The sequence below is a fragment of the Alosa pseudoharengus genome, unplaced genomic scaffold (genome assembly GCF_046254945.1).
Source record: "Alosa pseudoharengus isolate Yale_2024_CS ecotype anadromous, Long Island Sound unplaced genomic scaffold, YU_APseudo_1.1 YU_APseudo_1.1_scf_4, whole genome shotgun sequence".
Lineage (NCBI taxonomy): Eukaryota > Metazoa > Chordata > Actinopteri > Clupeiformes > Clupeidae > Alosa > Alosa pseudoharengus.
The window spans coordinates 2,737,626-2,757,864 of record NW_027468774.1 but is presented as its reverse complement, the minus strand read 5'-3'; the positions used below and the strand labels follow the sequence as shown (position 1 = coordinate 2,757,864).

The window sequence follows — 20,239 nt, the reverse complement described above, 5'->3', positions numbered from 1 at the left end:
CAAAGTAAAAACAGAGAAACGAGTGAGGTAGACTAACATGCCCGCGTGTGTGTGTAGGTCTTAACATGCCATGCCTGTGTGTGTAGGCCCTAACATGCCATGGTCCATAGGTCCTGTAACACAGTGGTTCTTAACTAGTGGGTCGGGACCCAAAAGTGGGTCGCAGAACCGCTTTGGGTGGGTCACGGAGCTTGTGGTTAAAAATAAATAAATAAATAAATAAATAAATAAATAAAAGTTGCCCATTTCCCATGTTACCTTATCAGATCTAATATTGGACTTTTATTTTGATAGACTTTATTTGTATATCAGTCATTGCCATGGACATAGACAATGTTTATGTGCCAGGTAGCAAGTAGGCTACGACCCTGAATATTTGAAGTAGGATGGATTCACTTAAATTGAGACAAAATGAGATAGAAAGCCCTGTGTTCGTTGTTCACATTTGCTGGCACATGAGAGAAAATGTCACAAAACAAAGCACCCGTCAGACAAACTTGTCGAGCACTCTGAAAGGTGACATCAGGAGTTGAAGACTTCACAAATGTAATGCCAAACATCCGCATGTTCCAAACAAGTAGGCCTACAGGCACTTTGTGCGTCTTACCATGTAGCTCACCATATCTGTTGGCTTGATCGCTATACAAATATATGGGTCGCGACTTCATGAACATAGGAAACTGTGGGTCCCAAAGCCAGTTAAGAACCACTGCAGTAACGCACCATAGAGCTGCCTGCTAGGAGAATGCCCACAGTAATGAAAATGACATACAATAAATACATCACAAGTCATTCCAACTATATTCCTATATCTAATATGAACTGATAAATAAATTAATAAATACATACATACATACATATACAAAATAGCAAATAAACAAGACTAAATACATTGTTGTTGTACTGCATTGCCGCACTACAGTATAGGTTCTATGTAAACCATAGGTTTGAATACACACACACACACACACACACACACACACGCATCCAACACAAATGAGATGGTGGTTTCTGAACGTCTGATCTGACCCCAACCCTAGACACACAGCTGTGTGTGCGCTCTGTTATCTGGCTGCACGTTCTGGACCCGGTTCTGGGGAGCCTGAGGTAGGTCAGAACCTGCTGCAGTCTGCCTAGAACCGGATACCAGACCCTTCTACAGCAATCTGCCTAGAACCGTATACCAGACCCTTCTACATCAATCTGCCTAGAACCGGATACTAGACCCTACCAGACCCTTCTACAGCAGTCTGCCTAGAACCGGACACCAGACCCTTCTACGTCAATCTGCCTACAACCGGACACCAGACCCTTCTACAGCAGTCTGCCTAGAACCGGATACTAGACCCTTCTACAGCAGTCTGCCTAGATATATCCCCGTCATTTAGTTTTGGTGTTGAAATTCAATGGTCAGGTGTTGGACAGATAAACATCCAGGACATGCACAATGCAGTTAAAAAAAGGAAAGAACTCGCAGCAAGACACCAGTTAGCATGCTAGCAACCTGTAAGCATTGCCAAGAAGGCTCTGGGTGGTGTTTGCAAGGTTCTGCATGCCTTTTAGCTAGCTAGCTCGCTAAAGCTTCTAGCAGTGCCTATAAGGCTCTGGTGATGTTTGCCTTTTAGCTAGCTAGCATGCTAGTTTTACACCAAAACTCCATTGTGTTGTTTTACTTCCTATCTCTTTCACACACACACACACACACACACACTTGCATATTGCACATCACAGTGTGACATGGAGTGTCTCATCTCCATGGAAACCAGACGCTTCCTCAGAGCGAGGACTCGGGTTCCACCTGCGGCCCGCTGGCCCCACCCCCCTCCTCCACCTTGGTGGTGGTCGCCTCGGCAACAGGGGCGGGACTGAGTGCCGGGGAGGCGGAGCCACTAGAGCCGCTGGTGCCCTGGGAGGCGGTGGCGGAGGAGGTGGTGGCGGAGGAGGTGCCACTGGGGCCGGCCTGCGCCTCCTGCTCCTCCTTCAGCGCGCAGCTGAGCTCCCGTATCTCCTCCGGGGGGCGCTCTTTCACCGCGGGCAGCTCCGGCTCCTTCTTCTTGATGAACAGGAAGTTGCAGGTGGCCAGGACCAGCGCCGACAGCACCACCTCCGAGCCCGCCAGCAGGAACACGTACTGGTAGTTATGAGTGAAGTCCAGCAGGCGCCCTGCAACACACACACACACACACACACACACACACACATATGTTACGGGAAGGGTATATTTAATTATTGAGAATTACAGGTGCCGGTACTTATGGGTTAAGTCCAGCAGGCGCCCTGCAGCACACACACACACACACACACACACACCACACACACACACCACACACACACACACACACATACACACACACACACACACACACACCACACACACACACCAACACACACACACACACACACACACACACACACACACACACACACATACACACACACACACCACACACACACACACACACACACACACTCACACACACACACACACACTACACACACACTCACACACCACACACACACACACACACCACACACACACACACCACACACACACACACACACACACACACACACACACCACACACACACACACACACCACACACACACATCACACACACTACACACACACACACACTCACACACACACACCACACACACACACACACACACACACACACCACACACACACACACACACACACACACACCACACACACACAGACACCACACAGGTGTGAAGTCCTTCAGGGTCTTGTCACTTCGTCCACCAGAACACGGCTCAGTTCCTTAATACCAGAGAGATTATGAGCTCTTTACATAACACTCACTGATACCCACAAACACTGTAATCTTAATTAACCACACACACACACACACAGGAACCCACGTACAGCCTATCAGACACAGCAACTTAATAACTTAATGTGGTTAGAGGTGTGTGTGTGTAGGACTGCTTCACAGAGCAACATTTCCTTTTTCAGATATGTAAATCTGAAGCACAGATTTAAGCGGTGACATTCTGGGATGGGCTCAGAACCTCTACTCATTTCCTTCTTCAGATATGTAAGTGTGTGTGTGTGTGTGTGTGCGTGTGTGTGTGTGTGCGTGCGTGCGTGCGTGTGTGTGTGTGTGTGTGTGTGCGTGCGTGCGTGTGCGAGTAAACCGTTGTTGGAGGAAAGAGGAAATGGCCAGGCGCATGTGGTCCATATGGGCAGGTGGGGCAGCGAACTACCTGAAGCATCCTCCACAAAAAATAGTTCCTCAGTAAATCATAGCTCTAAGTCTATTTTTAATTAAATAATTATCTGTAGTTTCTGTAGGCTTTCCAACTATTTTTGGTCTATTGACATCAACTTTTGGATGATGGTGGCGATTCTCGTTGAATTGAATGTGTCATGCAATGTTGGGGTAGGGCACCTCGACGATCGCATTCCTCAATATATTTATCGCATAACCCTGGCGGCTTCAATAAGGATTGCAATCCGCACTAAAAGATGCCTGTATGGTCGTAAAGTAGTCTGCCCCATGGTCATATTCTAGAACTGCTCAAATTATTCCGCCAGTTATAAATTAGGCCTATCGTTTCATTTCAAGATGAAGAAATGGTGAGTAGTGTTGCACCTGTTAACCATGTTGAGTTTCTGTTAAAAAAAAACAATTTGAGAGGTTGAAATTAGAATATAAGTTAGCTAAACCTGATGTCTTTCTTGGTTTAGTAGCTAGTGGATTTAATAGCATCTTTGGACAGCGCAAAAACGAGAAGGCAACAGTGTTCAAAGGTATGGCCACACACAGGGTTGGGTAGTAACGGATTACATGTAATCTGGATTACGTAATCAGATTACAAAAATCAAGTAACTGTAATCAGCCCAGATTACAATAAAACAAATGTGTAATCAGATTACAGTTACATTGTTGGGGATTACCTGATTACATTTTATCATGCAAACAATGAAACTTTTTTTTATGATAGCCTAGCTATCTTTTAATTTAACAAGCTTCGGGCCTGCCGGTTCGATCCCCGACCAGTAGAAAAAATATGGGCGGGGGAAGTGGTTGAGCCCATGCCCACATCCATGGCTGAAGTGCCCTTGAGTAAGGCACCTAACCCCTCACTGATCCCCGAGCGCCGCTGTAGCAAGGCAGCTCACTGCTCCGGGTTATTGTGTGCTTCACCTCACTGTGTGCTCATTGTGTGCTTCACCTCACTGTGTGTTCACTGTGTGCTCTGTGTGCTTCACTAATTCACAGATTGGGAGACCAAATTTCCCTCACGGGATCAAAAGAGTATCTATACTTACTTACTAACTCTCGGCACACTGCCTGATATTTTCCTCCTAATCTTAATGTAGCCTCTTGTTTGGTCCCCCTGGTTGAAAAACATCCCAAAGGAATAATTTTCTCACCCCCACAATTGAAATGGACATGGTGTCATTCAATCTCAGGCCATGTCCCTGGGTCAAAAAAATCCAGCGAAAGCTAAATTCATTGTCCAGGTGTGCCCTTATAAAGGTTAAGCTGAGTTGTCCATGTTTGGAGAATAGTGATCCATGATCACATCCATGATGACTAAGTGATCAATTTTGGAATGGGGTGAAAATTTCAACCACCAAAACACCACCCCCAAAGTGGAGAATAGCTATAGAAATGTATTAGTTTTGGGTGTTTTTCAGGCAATGGGACCTGGTGAACTCAAAGTAAATGATAACACTAAAACAAAGGGCTACATTAAGATTTTTGGAGGAAAAGATCAGTTAATTCACACAGGAATGCTTTACTCAGAGCAAAGAGATTTCTTAGATGTAATGAAATAATAAAGAGAAAAATAGAATGAGAATTCTTTCATCAATTCAGTGGTGGTGTCTTTTACTTAAGGGACATATTTATTGAAGTAATCTAAAAGTAATCCTAAAGTAATCAGATTACATTACATGTTTTTGGTAATCCAACTGATTACGTTACTGATTACAAAAATTGCCATGTAATTTGTAGTCAGTAATGGATTACATTTCAAAGTAATCTGACCCAACCCTGGCCACACACTGCATTCAGAATGAGCCTATAATATAGGCCTATTTCTACAGCGAGTGGTCAGACAATTATCCATGACACCCAACTGTTTTTAGTTGCAGTTATAAAACCCAACTACTTACAAATATTAGATAGTTAGTTAGCAAGCCAGACAACACAAGGTTTTGTTTACCTATAGCAACAACGGTTGCTATGCTTTGCTGGTTTAACGTGATGAGAATGTGCAAATTTAACTGACGGGTTACTGATCTACAATTTTAATCCACTTATATTTCTGACTGTGACGTGATTTAAGCATGTAAAATATGTAATTTTAATGTAGCCCAAATGATAGGCTATTAAAAAAAGTCAGACAACGCTTTCTGCCCTACCAACATGTATGGTCACCGCACGCTACTGGAAACGGCAGACTGACCGATTGAGGAGTGTCGTCAAATATATACTCTGAAGCTGTAGGGGGTAGGGATGGGCAAAGCGAGGCTTTATGAAACACTGAAACGTTCGAAGCAATTGTGCCGAATTGTTCCGAAGCTTTGAAACAATTCCGACACCTCAGAGCTGTTTAGGGTGAAACAAATCTGTCAAATGCTTCGTATTGGAGATGTAGTCTTTAAAGTTCGTGGCTCGTTGTGTTACCTGTGTTCAGTCTTTGTCAAAAGCTAAGCAGCATACCCTTGGTCAATAACTGGAAGGGAGACCACATGAAGTCACAATAAAGAGAATCTTATTGCTGCCACTGTGTTCTCTAAATCACTTTCTTCTTATAAAAACTCTCGATTTTTGACCATTCTGAGAGTTTAGTTGAAACTGTGTGGTTAATGGTGAAGTAGAAAACATAAACAGATACGGTCTGAAACAATACCTTACAAATCAAACGGGGATCGAACCACATTTGAGCAGCCTGGGCTACCATGCAAAAATCACCCTCACTGACCACTACACCATCATGGTTATTGCTTAAGAGAAAGCTACACTGTTAATTGAACGCGCGGGCATGCCTGCCGACACCGGTGAAATGCACCGAAGGTTCACTTAACTTTGGTCACATGACATGGGGATTTTGAACGATGTTTCGAAGCAGTGGTCACATGACATGGCTGTTTTGAACCACATTTCGAAGCAGTGTTTCGAAACACTTGTGCTTCGAAGCCTCGACACTGATTCGAGACGTCGGTTTCGAAAGTCACACCCCTAGTAGGGGGAGCTCTGCAGAGAAATCTGCGAGCAAAAAGCGAGAAAACAGCGAAGAAATGCATAGTCATAGTCACTGCCATAGATATACATAATAAACGCTAGATGTGCTATGGCGGAGTCTCTAACCATAGATAATAAAGGCTAGATGTGCTTGCCAATGGAGCTCGACGTCCGCACCTCGCGGCCATCTTGCGGCCAGTTCGCTAACTCAACATTGTGTTTCAATGGTGCACTGACCTGAAGGTGTCATTGTTATAGCCTGGGGGCATTGTTCTGCCTTTAGTAGAAGAAGAGCCATCAGGTACCACAGAGCCCACCAGATAGCTTGTCTGTGACAAGATGGCCGCCGGTGATGCCGTTGGAGACTCCGCCATGAGACATCTAGCCATTCTATATATATATATGTCTCTAACGGCATCACCGACGGCCATCTTGTCACAGGCAAGCTATCTGGTGGGCTCTGTGGTACCTGATGTAAGGTGAGTGATCTGCACGAACACAAATACTCTTATCTCGCTGAAATCTTGACAGATTAACAAACGGTTTGGTTTCTTACAAACATTATTAACGTAGCTATAATCTGGACTTGACTTACACACGTGAGTTCTTCAGTGTTCTGTTTATTAAACTTAACTTTTACCACATACATCCGCTGTATATATCTCTTCTTCTACTAAAGGCAGAACAATAGGGCTGCACATTCCCGCCCACAGCCAAAATGCGGTTAGGTGCCGTAAGTAAGATTCCCATTCCCAAATTTTTTTCCCAAAAAACGAAGAGAAAATTCAAAAAAAGTCAAAGGTACAAGACTGTGTACATATTTTCATTTCCGAGCGAAGGAACTACTCATCCCATAAACCACCACGCCTCACTGAATAATATAAGCAAGGACGAAACGGCGCAAATATTGCCATTTGAACATTTGAACACCAGCGACACCACGCAAACCCTTTCCTCCAAACAGTGATTTTTATATAGTGAATGTGCAGTTAATAAAAGTTATTTCAGGAGTAATCGTGTAAATAATAGTGTTTTGATGTTGAATTTTATATTTATCATCGTGTATTTTATATCGTGTGTGTGTGTGAAAGCGGTTAACGTTAACGTTATAGCAACATGGTGCAGTGCTTTATACCTGACTGTCATCCTATGCTGTACTGCTCAGTCGGGCTGATGCATGGACTGGTGCATGGTCTGCTCTTGGACCACCATATTCAGTTTATTAATTTGCCGTGAATTATTACATAAAATGTTCATTAAATGCACGAAGAAGTATTCCTAGGTTAATGATTGATATGAATCATACAGTATGAAGGCTACAGTAGCTTAGCTAATGTTAACTAGCAGCATTAACGTTACCAACCTCCCTGCTTAACTCACCACAACTTTGTAGGTCTTGTCCCTCATGCTGGCCCTTACAAAACCCACAAGCTGACTCTCGGACACACAACAGTCAATAATGTGACCCGATTTAAAGTGGCTTTCACCCATTTGGACACTGACAAAAACAATATATTTCATACCTGTGTTGCAGCATGTAAGCTAATGTTAGCTGCATTATGTAATGACATACAATGTCGGAAATGCTAAAGGTTAGCCTGTCGGCTACCTGAAAAGTTTGAGTGTTTAAACTAACATTTACAGTGGTCTATTTGATAGTGTATTAGTCTGAGCGAATTAGCCTAGAAAAGGGTCAAAGGTGGAAGTAAATACAGCAAAAGCATATTTGGTATAATTTGAATCGTAATTTTCTGTAGATTAAGAATTTGTGGTGCCTACAGCGCAGATTTGTACCGAAAAAAATATATAGGGCTTTGAATGGAGCATGGCACAATGAGTTTTGGGCCAAAAACGTATGTTAGTACATCTTGATATTAGCTGATATCTCTTAAGCCAATTGAAAGATATTCATCAAACTTGGGGCCCGTCCCATTTCTCCCCCCTTAAAACTTCCACTTGGTTTTGATTGCCCTCAACATTAAAGCCCCCTCGACAAGGGAAGTGGAGGTGAAGATCTTTCCCTATGAATTGGGACACCACTATATGCAAATTAGCGTAGCGAACGTGCTCACCTACATCACGCGCAGCACCGACGTGTCTGCCGGTAGCCTGCTACTATTTTCATTCAGGAACATGCCCATTCCAGCGGTCAATGTTGTGTGGGCTGTGCTGGTTTATCTACGTCTGGTTAATCAACAAAGATATTCGTGTTCATGTGAACGCCAGAACACACACCTTAAATTTTGACGAAACTACCCAGATCAGATATATTAACGTTATTTGATGGGCAGACTCTCTCAAAGCACTCAGCAGATATCATAACATCGTCAGATAGCTTTGTGAGATATTCTAACATTATTCTAACATTAGTTTTCAAAACTCAACAGTCCATCAGATGTGCATCAAACTAACATATTCCAACATATTTCGAAATTTTAATATGCTTATTTGCGAAAATATATGAAAAATTTGGCCGGCTCGCTGAGCTCGCACGGTATCCTGGGTAATTTCATCTCCCACTTCGTTTTAAGCCTGCATCGGTCCTGGCTATATTTTGAGGGTTGATTTTAAGGGAAAAATAGCACTTCCCCTTGCTCCCTAAAGTAATGGGACACCCTAGCCCTACACGTGCACGCGCAAAAACGAGGGTTAGGGCAAAACTCTAGGGGTAGGGGAGGTATTGGGACGGGCCCTTGGTCTACTTACCCACTATAAGTTGTCAAAGAGCTGGCAAGACAATTTAGGTCTTGAGGTCAAAGGTCAAGGTTACAAGGGGTCACACAAATAACTCACATGCAGTATTTGGTTCATATCTCCAAAGCAGACTGATGGATCTTCATTAACTCTAGTACAGGGATTCCCAAACTGTGGTATGAGCTGCTTCTAGGGGGTACGCGAGATGAAAAGGGCTATGGCGGACAGGTGTAAAATGAAAATTTTTAATCTTTTGTAATTAATTCATGAATAAATACATAATTTCGAATCAGGTCATAATGATATGGAAACATGAAATTAAAGGATATCATTTATAATGTGTTCATCAAAAAAAGGGCAGCTTATTAAACATGACGCCTGGAATAGCTAATAGAATGCGTTACTTTTGAATGCGTTGGATGGTCCGTGGGGGGAAAGTTTATAACAGGTTATAACAGGTTTTTGAAAACAACAAAAACAGAAAGGAGGGAAAGAGCAAAGCTAGGAGTTATTTCAGATGGGCAAGAAAGGTAACATTAAGCTAGGCTTTACATTTAACAAACTAAAGGTAGCCTAAGTTTAGCCTTTCTAGGCTGTATAGCCTAATGTTGTCCAAACGAATACATCCTTGTCAGGCGTTGTTGTAGGCTTATTATAAGATATTGTATGTGGATGTAGTTAGGCTACTATGCAGGCTACTTTTCATAACTTTTTAACTGACCAAATGCACGCTCCTAAAACCGGAAAACGGACAAATATTGTCAACGCGGGGGGGGGGGGGGTGTTATAGAATGCGTTACGTTTTTATGTGTTTATGTGTCGGATGGTGGGGGTACGCGAGCCGAGTCGGAATGTAGGCGGTGGTACGCAGGGGGAAAAGTTTGGGAACCGCTGCTCTAGTACATTTATTGTCTATACAAGTTAGATGAACTTAGGGACTCAGGGCCATGGGGTCAAAGGTTAAGGTCAGTTTCATCCCCTGATATACAAGGTTATTGAAGGTGGAGACATGCTAATCAACATGCCATGTTCAATTCAATTACTGTAATAATAGCATTTTTACATAATTTAGCATATAGACTTGGTTGTTTTTGACATGGGGAGTCCCTATCTACAGCACAATGAGTTCAATACCCCTCCTTTATATATAAGAATCAAGATTCTGATTGCAATTACTGTAGGCAAATGTGCTTAGTAGTTACATAGCAGTGAAATACTTCCACTAGCATAGTCATGACCTCACCAATATCTCTTTCAATATTGCCCATGCAGTCCTTTCCACAGTACAAGCAGTGCTACTTCCACTAGCATAGTCATGACCTGACCAATATCTCTTTCAATATTGCCCATGCAGTCCTTTCCACAGTACAAGCAGTGCTACTTCCAGCTGTAAATTATAGCTTTCTGTGCTGTGGTAACTTTCCATAAGTAAGTATGACTGTTAACTGTGGCCTTTGCTATATTTCCCTTCATGGACAAGGTGTTGTCCACTTTCTCCTGGCAATTTCTGTAACCCTGAAGACTAGCATTGTCCTAAAGGTTTTGATGTTAGTAATGTGGCATGTCCATTGTTATCTGTTCAGTTGAAGTTACGGGTGGGCAAAAGATAATAATCTAAATATTTTGGAAGATTTTGATGGTAGATATCAATAATATAATTAAATACGAATTTATCAATCTCTTAAAAAATGGGATTTAATTTTATGAGTTACAAGCCACCTTATAATTTCTTACAAAGCACATTAAGGGGCACAAAGTATTAAGATAGCAGTTCATTTTCTAAATTTTGTTTCTGAAAGATGAGACTGTTGTAAGAAGCAATATTTTCCCCTAGGATAAATATCAGTATTTAGTTGTGCTCAGTACTGTCTTGATTCATTATTTTCCATTTCACTGCAATGGATGATGAGACAGCACTTGAAGAGGAACTTGGCATATGCACAGATCTTTGTGTTATCTGCCAATGTGGAAGTAAGCCATCATCTTGTAGCACTGGCATGCAAAAGCTGATTTACTATAGCATTGCTATAGGCAACAACACAATTTTAAAGGGTGGTTCAGGATATTGGACAAAGGACCTCATTTCCAAGTTAGCATGTGTGATATTTATCAGTGGAGACCGTTTTCAACACGTTTCATCCAGTCCTTCTAGTTGCAGAGTTTGCAGGTGCTAAGCTAGCGCAAGTAATCAGTATGTTAGCATGCCACTAAAAACAGTCTTACCCACTCCACAGTACACCCAGGCAAATACATTATAACGGCAGACAAATAAATTATAACGGCCGACTGTCGATGTAAATGTCTATGTGTTGATAGTTTTATATTTCTAACATTATTCTATCCATGCATTTCAATGATTGCATAACATTTTGAGGGACTAGTTTCTTAGCAGTGATTAGTAGTATTGCGTCGAAAAGTAAACAGAGAAGCGCACTCCAATCAGGATACTATCGTGGAAAATGTCTACCCTGGAAATCCAGAGTTCTCGCGAGAGCACAATGGAATGAGCAATGATGCAGGTTACTTTTATCCCTTGCATCCCGGGGAACCAATCAAATCGGCTTATCTGATATATGCGGGCCAGAGGCTAAACAGAGCTAAACTGATGACGACAGCTCTGCAACGTTGGAGGTCAGTAAACATTGGTCATAGTGTTATCCAATTGTGTCGAAGTCCGGAATCATTCAGAGTAAACATCGGTCTAGTGTTATCCAATTGCATGCAGTGAGATTTTCAAATGCATGCTTGTTGCCGCCCCTCGAGTTGAGCCATTACATTGTTCGTGGCCAGACCCTTAATCTATCTAGATTACCAGGGTCTGGATTTTCCAGGCGAATAAAAGGCATTTATCTAAAAACAAGGTTAGTGCCCCATGAACTCTTGGCATCTATATGAGCATATACAATCGCTTAGTACAGCCGTAGCTGGTTTTAAGTCTACCACGTGCAGTTAAGTTTTTATGGCTTATACCGCAATTGTCAATGGAGAAATTGCATTGAATTTTTACTTCCGGCATCGGCTGTGTGTGAGGTGTGGACGTCGAAGTGTGGACGTCGACCTCCATTGGCCAGCAGCACGGACAAGACATCTAGCCTTTATTATTTATATTATTATTACATATGGTCCCTATATTATTATTACATATGGCCTTTATTATATATTTTATTATTACATATGGTCCCTTTATTATTTATATTATTATTACATATGGTCCCTATATTATTACATATGGCCTTTATTATATATATTATTATTACATATGGTCCCTTTATTATATATATTATTACAGTGCATGAAAATGTTCTGTTTTCATCAACTATGACTCCTACCCACTGTAGCTAGTTAGCATGGTTAGCAAGGTTAGCATGTTAACATTGTTAGCATTTTTAACAAAACTACTAAAAATGATTAGCTAGGTTAGCTAAGTCACATGGTTAGCATAGTTAGCATGCTAACATGCTAATTAACATTTTTAGCATAACTACTAAAAATTATTAGCTAGGTTAGCTAAGTAACATGGTTAACATATTTAGCATGCTAGCATGTTAAATTGCTAGTTAGCATAGTTAGCAAAACTGCTAAAAATGATTAGCTAAGTTAGCTAAGTAACATGGTTAGCATAGTTAGCATGTTAATGAGCATTTTTAGCAAAACTGCTAAAAATGATTAGCTAAGTTAGCTAAGTAACATGGTTAGCATAGTTAGCATGCTAACATGCTAGTTAGCATTTTAACAAAACTGCTAAAAATTATTAGCTAGGTTAGCTAAATAACATGGTTAGCATGCTAGCATGGTTAGCAGAATTAAAAATCTTAGCATAACTGCTAGCAAACATTAGAGCCGTTCCAGCTTTCAGTTATCGTCAAATATCTACCTATACACAGCCATTAAACTATTTGAATATCAACATTCATTAAACTGCTAGAAAACGTTAGCTAAGTAGCATGGTTAGCTAAGTAGCATGGTTAGCATAGTTAAAAATCTTAGCATAACTGCTAGCAAACATTAGAGCCGTTCCAACTTTCAGTTATCGTCAAATATCTACCTATACACAGCCATTAAACTATTTGAATATCAACATTCATTAAACTGCTAGAAAACATTAGCTAAGTAGCATGGTTAGCAGGTTAGCATTGCTAGCACTGCTATAAAACATTAGCTAAGTAGCATTGGTTTGCATAGTTACAAATCTTAGCATAACTGCTAGCAAATATTAGAGCCATTCCAACTTTCAGTTATCGTCAAATATCTACCTATACACAGCCATTAAACTATTTGAATATCAACATTCATTCAACTTCCAGTCTGTCAACAACTTTTAAACTATTTACCTTCAACTTTTAAACGGTCTACTTTTAAACTATCATCACACTATCTATTAAACAACTTTTAAACTATCAACTTTTATTAAGCTATGCAACCACCATGTCTATCTTAGCATCACCGTAGTAACCATCTCTGTATTATCTGTTTTAACTATACATGATATTTTACATCACAACTTTAGCATTTTCATGCACTGGTAATTTCTAATTTCTAATTTCTAACTTCACATTTCTAGTTATTACATATGGCCTTTATTATATATATTATTATTACATATGGTCCCTTTATTATATATATTATTATTACATATGGTCCCTGCATAGTATCTCTTTAAGCTGCGGGAAACACTGGAAGGGGCGTGTCCCAATTGACCTGTCGATGAGCCAATGACAGTCCAGCCTCAACGGGACTCGGACATCAGCTCCATAGGAAACAACAGGGAGGAGGCATAAAATGACAAATTAATGATTATTTATGGAGTTTATTAACTCAAAAAACCCCTACGGATAACCATGGTCAAACGTTTTGCATGGGGGACGTGTAATACTGATAGCCGGTACCCCGAGAGGCTAGAAAACGGGGTATATTTTCATCAACAGCAGCCTACAGGACGTCTCTCGCGTTTGCAACAGCTCGACGTAATGTAGGCTACTAAGCCAACAACGTGGGCACAGGTTCCCTGTTAAATCCCAAGATGAAAATGCTCATTTACCAACTACTATATTCTTACTACATCAAATATTAACGTAACCTAACATATCTTAGTATCAATCTTCCACTAGCTAGCTAGCTAGCATTAACGTCAGTGGTTTTTGCACGGTGATTTGCACGGCTACTTGCCACAACTGCTTGTCACCTTGTATGTATTCTAAAGTTTTGAATACACCCCTCTATAGCATAATTAAGTCCCTTTTGATAGCTTCTGGAGGAAAGTAAATCCTTTATCGACCAAAACGTCCTCAAAGCCTGCTTTCATATACTGTCAGCTACCATTGTCCACAATGTATTTCTAATCAAGTCTGGTTTGTTTGTCCGAGTTTTCACACGGTAACAATGGGGGGCGGGGCTTAGCGACAGGTCAATTCTGCCTCCTCACACTGTGACACAGGTTAATGGATTGGCAATTTTGGTTTTGATACACATATCATTACAGATCTTGGTTTCGATACACATAACGTTACAGATCTTGGTTTCGATACACATATCGTTACAGATTGTGGTTTTGTTACGTGTGTGTGTGAGTGTGTGTGCATGTGTGTGGTTAGAGGTGTGTGTTTGTGCATGAGTGTGAGTGTGTGCACGAGTGAGTGTGTGTGCATGTGTGTGGTTAGAGGTGTGTGTGTGTGAGAGTCTGTGTGTGCATGTGTGTGTGTGAGAGTGTGTGAGTGTGTGTGTGTGTGTGCGTGTGTGTGTGTACTGACCGGCGGAGGGCGGTCCCACCAGCACGGCGATGGCCTCCACGAGCAGCACGAGGCCGATGGCGCTGGAGAAGCGCTCGGTGCCCACGATGGTCATCAGCACCTCGAACTGCAGCGCGCCCACCATTCCGTACGACACGCCGAAGAACACGCAGAACACCACCAGCTCGTCGTAACTGCGCGCGAACGAGCCCAGCAGGTCGGCCGTGCCGTTGAACACCATGGCGAAGCTGAAGAGGTAGACGCAGCGCGGCCGCACCCAGCGCAGGCCCGCGATCACGCCGCACGTGGGCCGGGCGAAGATGTCGATGAAGCCCAGGATGGACAGAAGCAGAGCCGCGCGCGTGTCCTCGGCGCCCAGGTGCTTGGCGTAGCTGACCACGAACACGGGCGGCACGAACAGGCCCAGCACCATGATGGCCGCCGCCAGCGTGTAGATGACGAAGCCGCGGTCACGGAACACGCTGAAGTCCAGCAGCTTGGCCTTGGGGGGCGGAGGGGCGGTCAGCGTCGCGTCCTTCTGGTCCTCCGCGGCTTCTGGCGTCTCCTGGTCCGGGCGCTTGGGCGCGGTCAGCGGTCGCATCAGCGCCCCACACACACAGCAGTTGAGCAGCAGCCCCCCCAGGATGAGGAAGCCCCCCCTCCAGCCGTACGCGTAGCTCAGCTGCTGACCGAGCGGAGAGAGGCAGCACAGCGCTACTGGACTCCCCGCGGCGGCCAGACCATTGGCCAGCGGACGCTTCTCGCTGAAGTAGCGGTTCAGCATGATCAGGGACGGCTGGAAGTTCAGAGCCAGGCCCAGACCTGCACACACACACACACACATGTTAACACACACACACACACACACCACACACACACACACACACACACATGTTAACACACACACATGTTAACACACACACACCACACACACACACACACACACACACACACACGTTAACACACACACACACACACACACATGTTAACACACACACACACACACACACACACACACACATGTTAACACACACACACACACACACACACACACATGTTAACACACAGGCCCAGACCTGTACACACACACCCACACACACACATGTACACACAGGCCCAGACCTGTACACACACACCCACACACACACATGTACACACAGGCCCAGACCTGTACACACACACACACACACACACACACACACACACACATGTACACACACACACACACACACAGACACACACACACACTTAACAGTCTTGAATTTCCCCTTGGGGATCAATAAAGTATCTATCTATCTATCTATCTATCTATCTATCTAACACACACACGTTAACACACAGGCCCAGACCTGAGGGCGCACACACACACACATGTTAACACACAGGCCCAGACCTGTACACACACACACGTTAACACATGTTATCACACGTAAACAGACGCACACACACACACACACATGTTAACGCACAGGCCCAGACCTGTACACACACACACACACACACACATGTAAACACAGGCCCAGACCTAAGACAGACCACACATATGTAAACACACACAGACGTAAACACACATGTACACACACACACACACACCTGTGATTACGCCGGTGGTGAGGTAGATGTGGAAGATGCTGGTGGCGAAGGAAGCCATGATCATGCCTAGAGACGCGAAGATGCCCCCCACCATCATCACCGGCCGACAGCCGAACCTGTTCACCAGGATGCTGCAGATCGGCCCTGCAACAGGGGGAGATCATCAGAACACACACACACTCACACACACACACACACACTCACACACACACACACAAACACACACACAGACACACACACACACACACACACAAAATGACGTTTATCCGCAATTACGGCCGTCTCGGCTCATCTGCTGAACTCAGGCCCCCTATCTGTGCTGTAGAGCACAGCGCCCCCTATCTGTGCTGTAGAGCACAGCGCCCCCTATCTGTGTCATAGAGCACAGCGCCCCCTATCTGTGCTGTAGAGCACAGCGCCCCCTATCTGTGTCATAGAGCACAGCGCCCCCTATCTGTGCTGTAGAGCACAGCGCCCCCTACCTGTGCTGTAGAGCACTGTTGGAGACAATGACACGGGTAGAGTAGGGTTGTACTGTATGTGGCATCCTCCGTGTCTAAAGGACTAAAGGACCCTGACAGCGCCCCCTACCTGTGCCATAGAGCACAGCACCCCGTACCTGTGCCATAGAGCACAGCACCCCCTACCTGTGCCATAGAGCACAGCGCCCCCTACCTGTGCCATAGAGCACAGCGCCCCCTACCTGTGCCATAGAGCATGGCGAGCACAGCGCCCCCTACCTGTGCCATAGAGCACAGCGCCCCCTACCTGTGCCATAGAGCACATACAGCACAGCGCCCCCTACCTGTGCCGTACAGCATGGCGAGAACAGCGCCCCCTACCTGTGCCATACAGCACATACAGCACAGCGCCCCCTACCTGTGCCATAGAGCATGGCGAGCACAGCGCCCCCTACCTGTGCCATACAGCACATACAGCACAGCACCCCCTACCTGTGCCATAGAGCATGGCGAGCACAGCGCCCCCTACCTGTGCCATACAGCACATACAGCACAGCACCCCCTACCTGTGCCATAGAGCATGGCGAGCACAGCGCCCCCTACCTGTGCCGTACAGCACATACAGCACAGCGCCCCCTACCTGTGCCATACAGCATGGCGAGCACGATGGAGGAGATCCAGGCGGTGTCGCTGTAGCCCACGTGGAACTCCTTGATGAGCTCCTTGAAGAAGACGCTGACGGCCTTGGGGAAGGCGTAGGAGAAGCCCGTGATGACGAAGCAGCCGAAGAGCACCGCCCACCCCCACCCGCCATCCGGCGCCTTCACGCCGCCCGGCCCGGAGTCTGGAGCCACTCCTCCCATGATGCTCGGCGCCGCTGGTCACCTGATTCCGCCCTGGAGGGGGCAAGAGCATGGGGCAGTTACAGACACTGAGGGCACATGGTATTACATTAGCATTAGCATGGGGCAATTACAGTACAGACACTGAGGGCACATGGTATTACATTAGCATGGGGCAATTACAGACCCTGAGGGCACATGGTATTACAGTATATTAGCATTAGCATGGGGCAGTTACAGTACAGGCACTGAGGGCACATGGTATTACATTAGCATTAGCATGGGGCAATTACAGTACAGACACTGAGGGCACATGGTATTACATTAGCATTAGCATGGGGCAGTTACAGTACAGACACTGAGGGCACATGGTATTACATTAGCATGGGGCAGTTACAGTACAGACACTGAGGGCACATGGTATTACATTAGCATGGGGCAGTTACAGGTAGAGAGGCATCATTCTGAGTGTCCTTATTAGAGGAGCACAACTGAGTGTCCTTAACTGAGTGTCCTTATTAGAGGAGCTCAACTGAGTGTCCTTAGTGGAGAAGCACAACTGAGTGTCCTTAGAGAGGAGCACAACTGTCCTTAACTGAGTGTCCTTAGTGGAGAGGAGCACAACTGAGTGTCCTTAGTAGAGGAGCTCAACTGAGTGTCCTTAGTGGAGAGGAGCACAACTGAGTGTCCTTAGAGAGGAGCACAACTGAGTGTCCTTAACTGAGTGTGAGAGCTGAAGAGCTGAAGGATGTTTTTACAGACATTTTCAATACCCGTGCCAAAGAAATCATCACCATCATGCTTCAATGACTACCGTCCTGTAGCACTCACGCCCATAATCATGAAGTGCTTCGAACGGCTAGTTATGTCACACATCAAAGCCACCCTACCCCCCACCCTGGACCCCTTCCAGTTTGCATACCGAGCCAAACGATCCACGGAGGATGCAATCTGCTCTGCCCTCTATCCAGCCCTCACCCACTTGGACAATAAAGACTATTATGTGAGAATGCTGTTCATAGACTTCAGTTCAGCATTCAATACCATAATACCACAACAACTCATCAGCAAACTGGACAAGCTAGGATTCAGCACCTCCCTCTGCAACTGGCTGCTGGACTTCCTGTTGCAGAGACCACAAGCAGTACGTGACGGGAACAACACCTCAAGCATTCTGACCCTGAGCACGGGGGCCCCGCAAGGGTGTGTGCTCAGCCCCCTGCTCTTCACACTGCTAACACATGACTGTACAACCACTCACAGCTCCAACCATCTGGTGAAGTTTGCGGACGACACAACACTGGTGGGCCTCATCACAAGGGCGATGAGGCTCACTACAGAGAAGAAGTAGACCTGCTGGCTAAATGGTGCAAAGACAACAACCTCCTGCTGAATGTCAGCAAGACCAAGGACATTGTTGTCAACAATCTGTCAGAGAGGCCACAAACAACTGCCACCACTGTCCATCGACGGAGATGCTGTGGAGAGAGTGAGCAGCACAAAATTCCTGGGGGTTCACATCAGCGACGACCTCTCCTGGACCACCAACACAGCATCACTGGCGAAGAAAGCCCAGCAGCGCCTTTACTTCTTGCGCAAATTGAAGAAGGCAAGTGCCACGCCTCCCGTCATGACCACATTCTACAGAGGGACCATCGAGAGCATCGTGTCCAGCTGCATCACAGTGTGGGGCGGAAGCTGCACAGATCAGAACAGGAAGACCCTCCAGCGCATTGTTAACACAGCTAAGAGGATCATTCCCTGCAGGACATTTACACCATCCGCCTCACCCGCAAAGCACTAATGATTGTCAAGGACACAACCCACCCTGCACACGAACTGTTCAGCCTCCTGCCCTCTGGAAAGAGGTACAGGAGCCTCCACTCCCGCACCACCAGACTTGCAAGTAGCTTCATCCACCAAGAAATCAGGATGCTGAACACTCTACCCACTCTCCCATCACTGACAGCCCCCCCACCCACCAGCCAGCCAGGAACCTAGGATCCTAGGATCCTGTCTACCCAACCCCCCCCCCCCCAACACCCCCCCAGGACCGCCCTGTGGAACTGCACTGTGACTGCGCAGCCTAACGTGTTGCTGCTTCATATCAAGCCTGATATACTTGCAATGACTGCATATCAATGTAAATATACAGCACACACAAGCACAAGTTTAAACTTCATGTAAATGTTATCAATGTTATTTATCACTCTGCCACAATGCTGCTGCTACTACTACTCTGTCAGAAGGTTACGCTAGGACTATGTAAATATACAACACAACTACCTCTATTTTTTTGATATATGTTCTATATTTCTATATTTTGATATATGTTCTATATTTCAGTCTCGCACTTTAAAGGAGAATTCCGGTGTGATATTGACCTAAAGTGTGTTGAAACATGATACCGAGTGTGAACGTATGTCTCATAGCCCATCTCGGCTTGTCCCCTGCACTCCAAAATCTGGCGCTAGTTAGCCGATGCTAACAATGGTGGTGCTCCGGCATCGGCCTAGCCATGCAAATAAATCACTGTTTTACACCATTTACAAGGCTCAATGTATCTCCACACTTCATTGGTAGACTTCCGAGGACCCTGCCATTTAAAACGAGACATTGAGAACTTTGAAAAAGCACTGGTAGTTTACTTACAAGACGATTTATACAGACAGGTCCTTCACGAAGTTTAGCGTTTGCA

At 44.8% G+C, this 20,239-nt stretch overlaps 1 protein-coding gene across 1 annotated transcript; it reads right to left on the bottom strand.

Annotated features, from left to right (window-relative positions):
• Positions 1-1,774: 1,774 nt before the first annotated feature.
• Positions 1,775-17,562, bottom strand: LOC143102128 (monocarboxylate transporter 4-like). Its single transcript, XM_076265527.1, has 4 exons — positions 17,340-17,562; positions 16,239-16,382; positions 14,667-15,467; positions 1,775-2,163 (listed from the first exon to the last, which is right to left on the bottom strand). The coding sequence occupies exons 1-4, from the start codon at positions 17,560-17,562 to the stop codon at positions 1,775-1,777; spliced, it is 1,557 nt and encodes a 518-aa protein (XP_076121642.1).
• Positions 17,563-20,239: the final 2,677 nt, after the last annotated feature.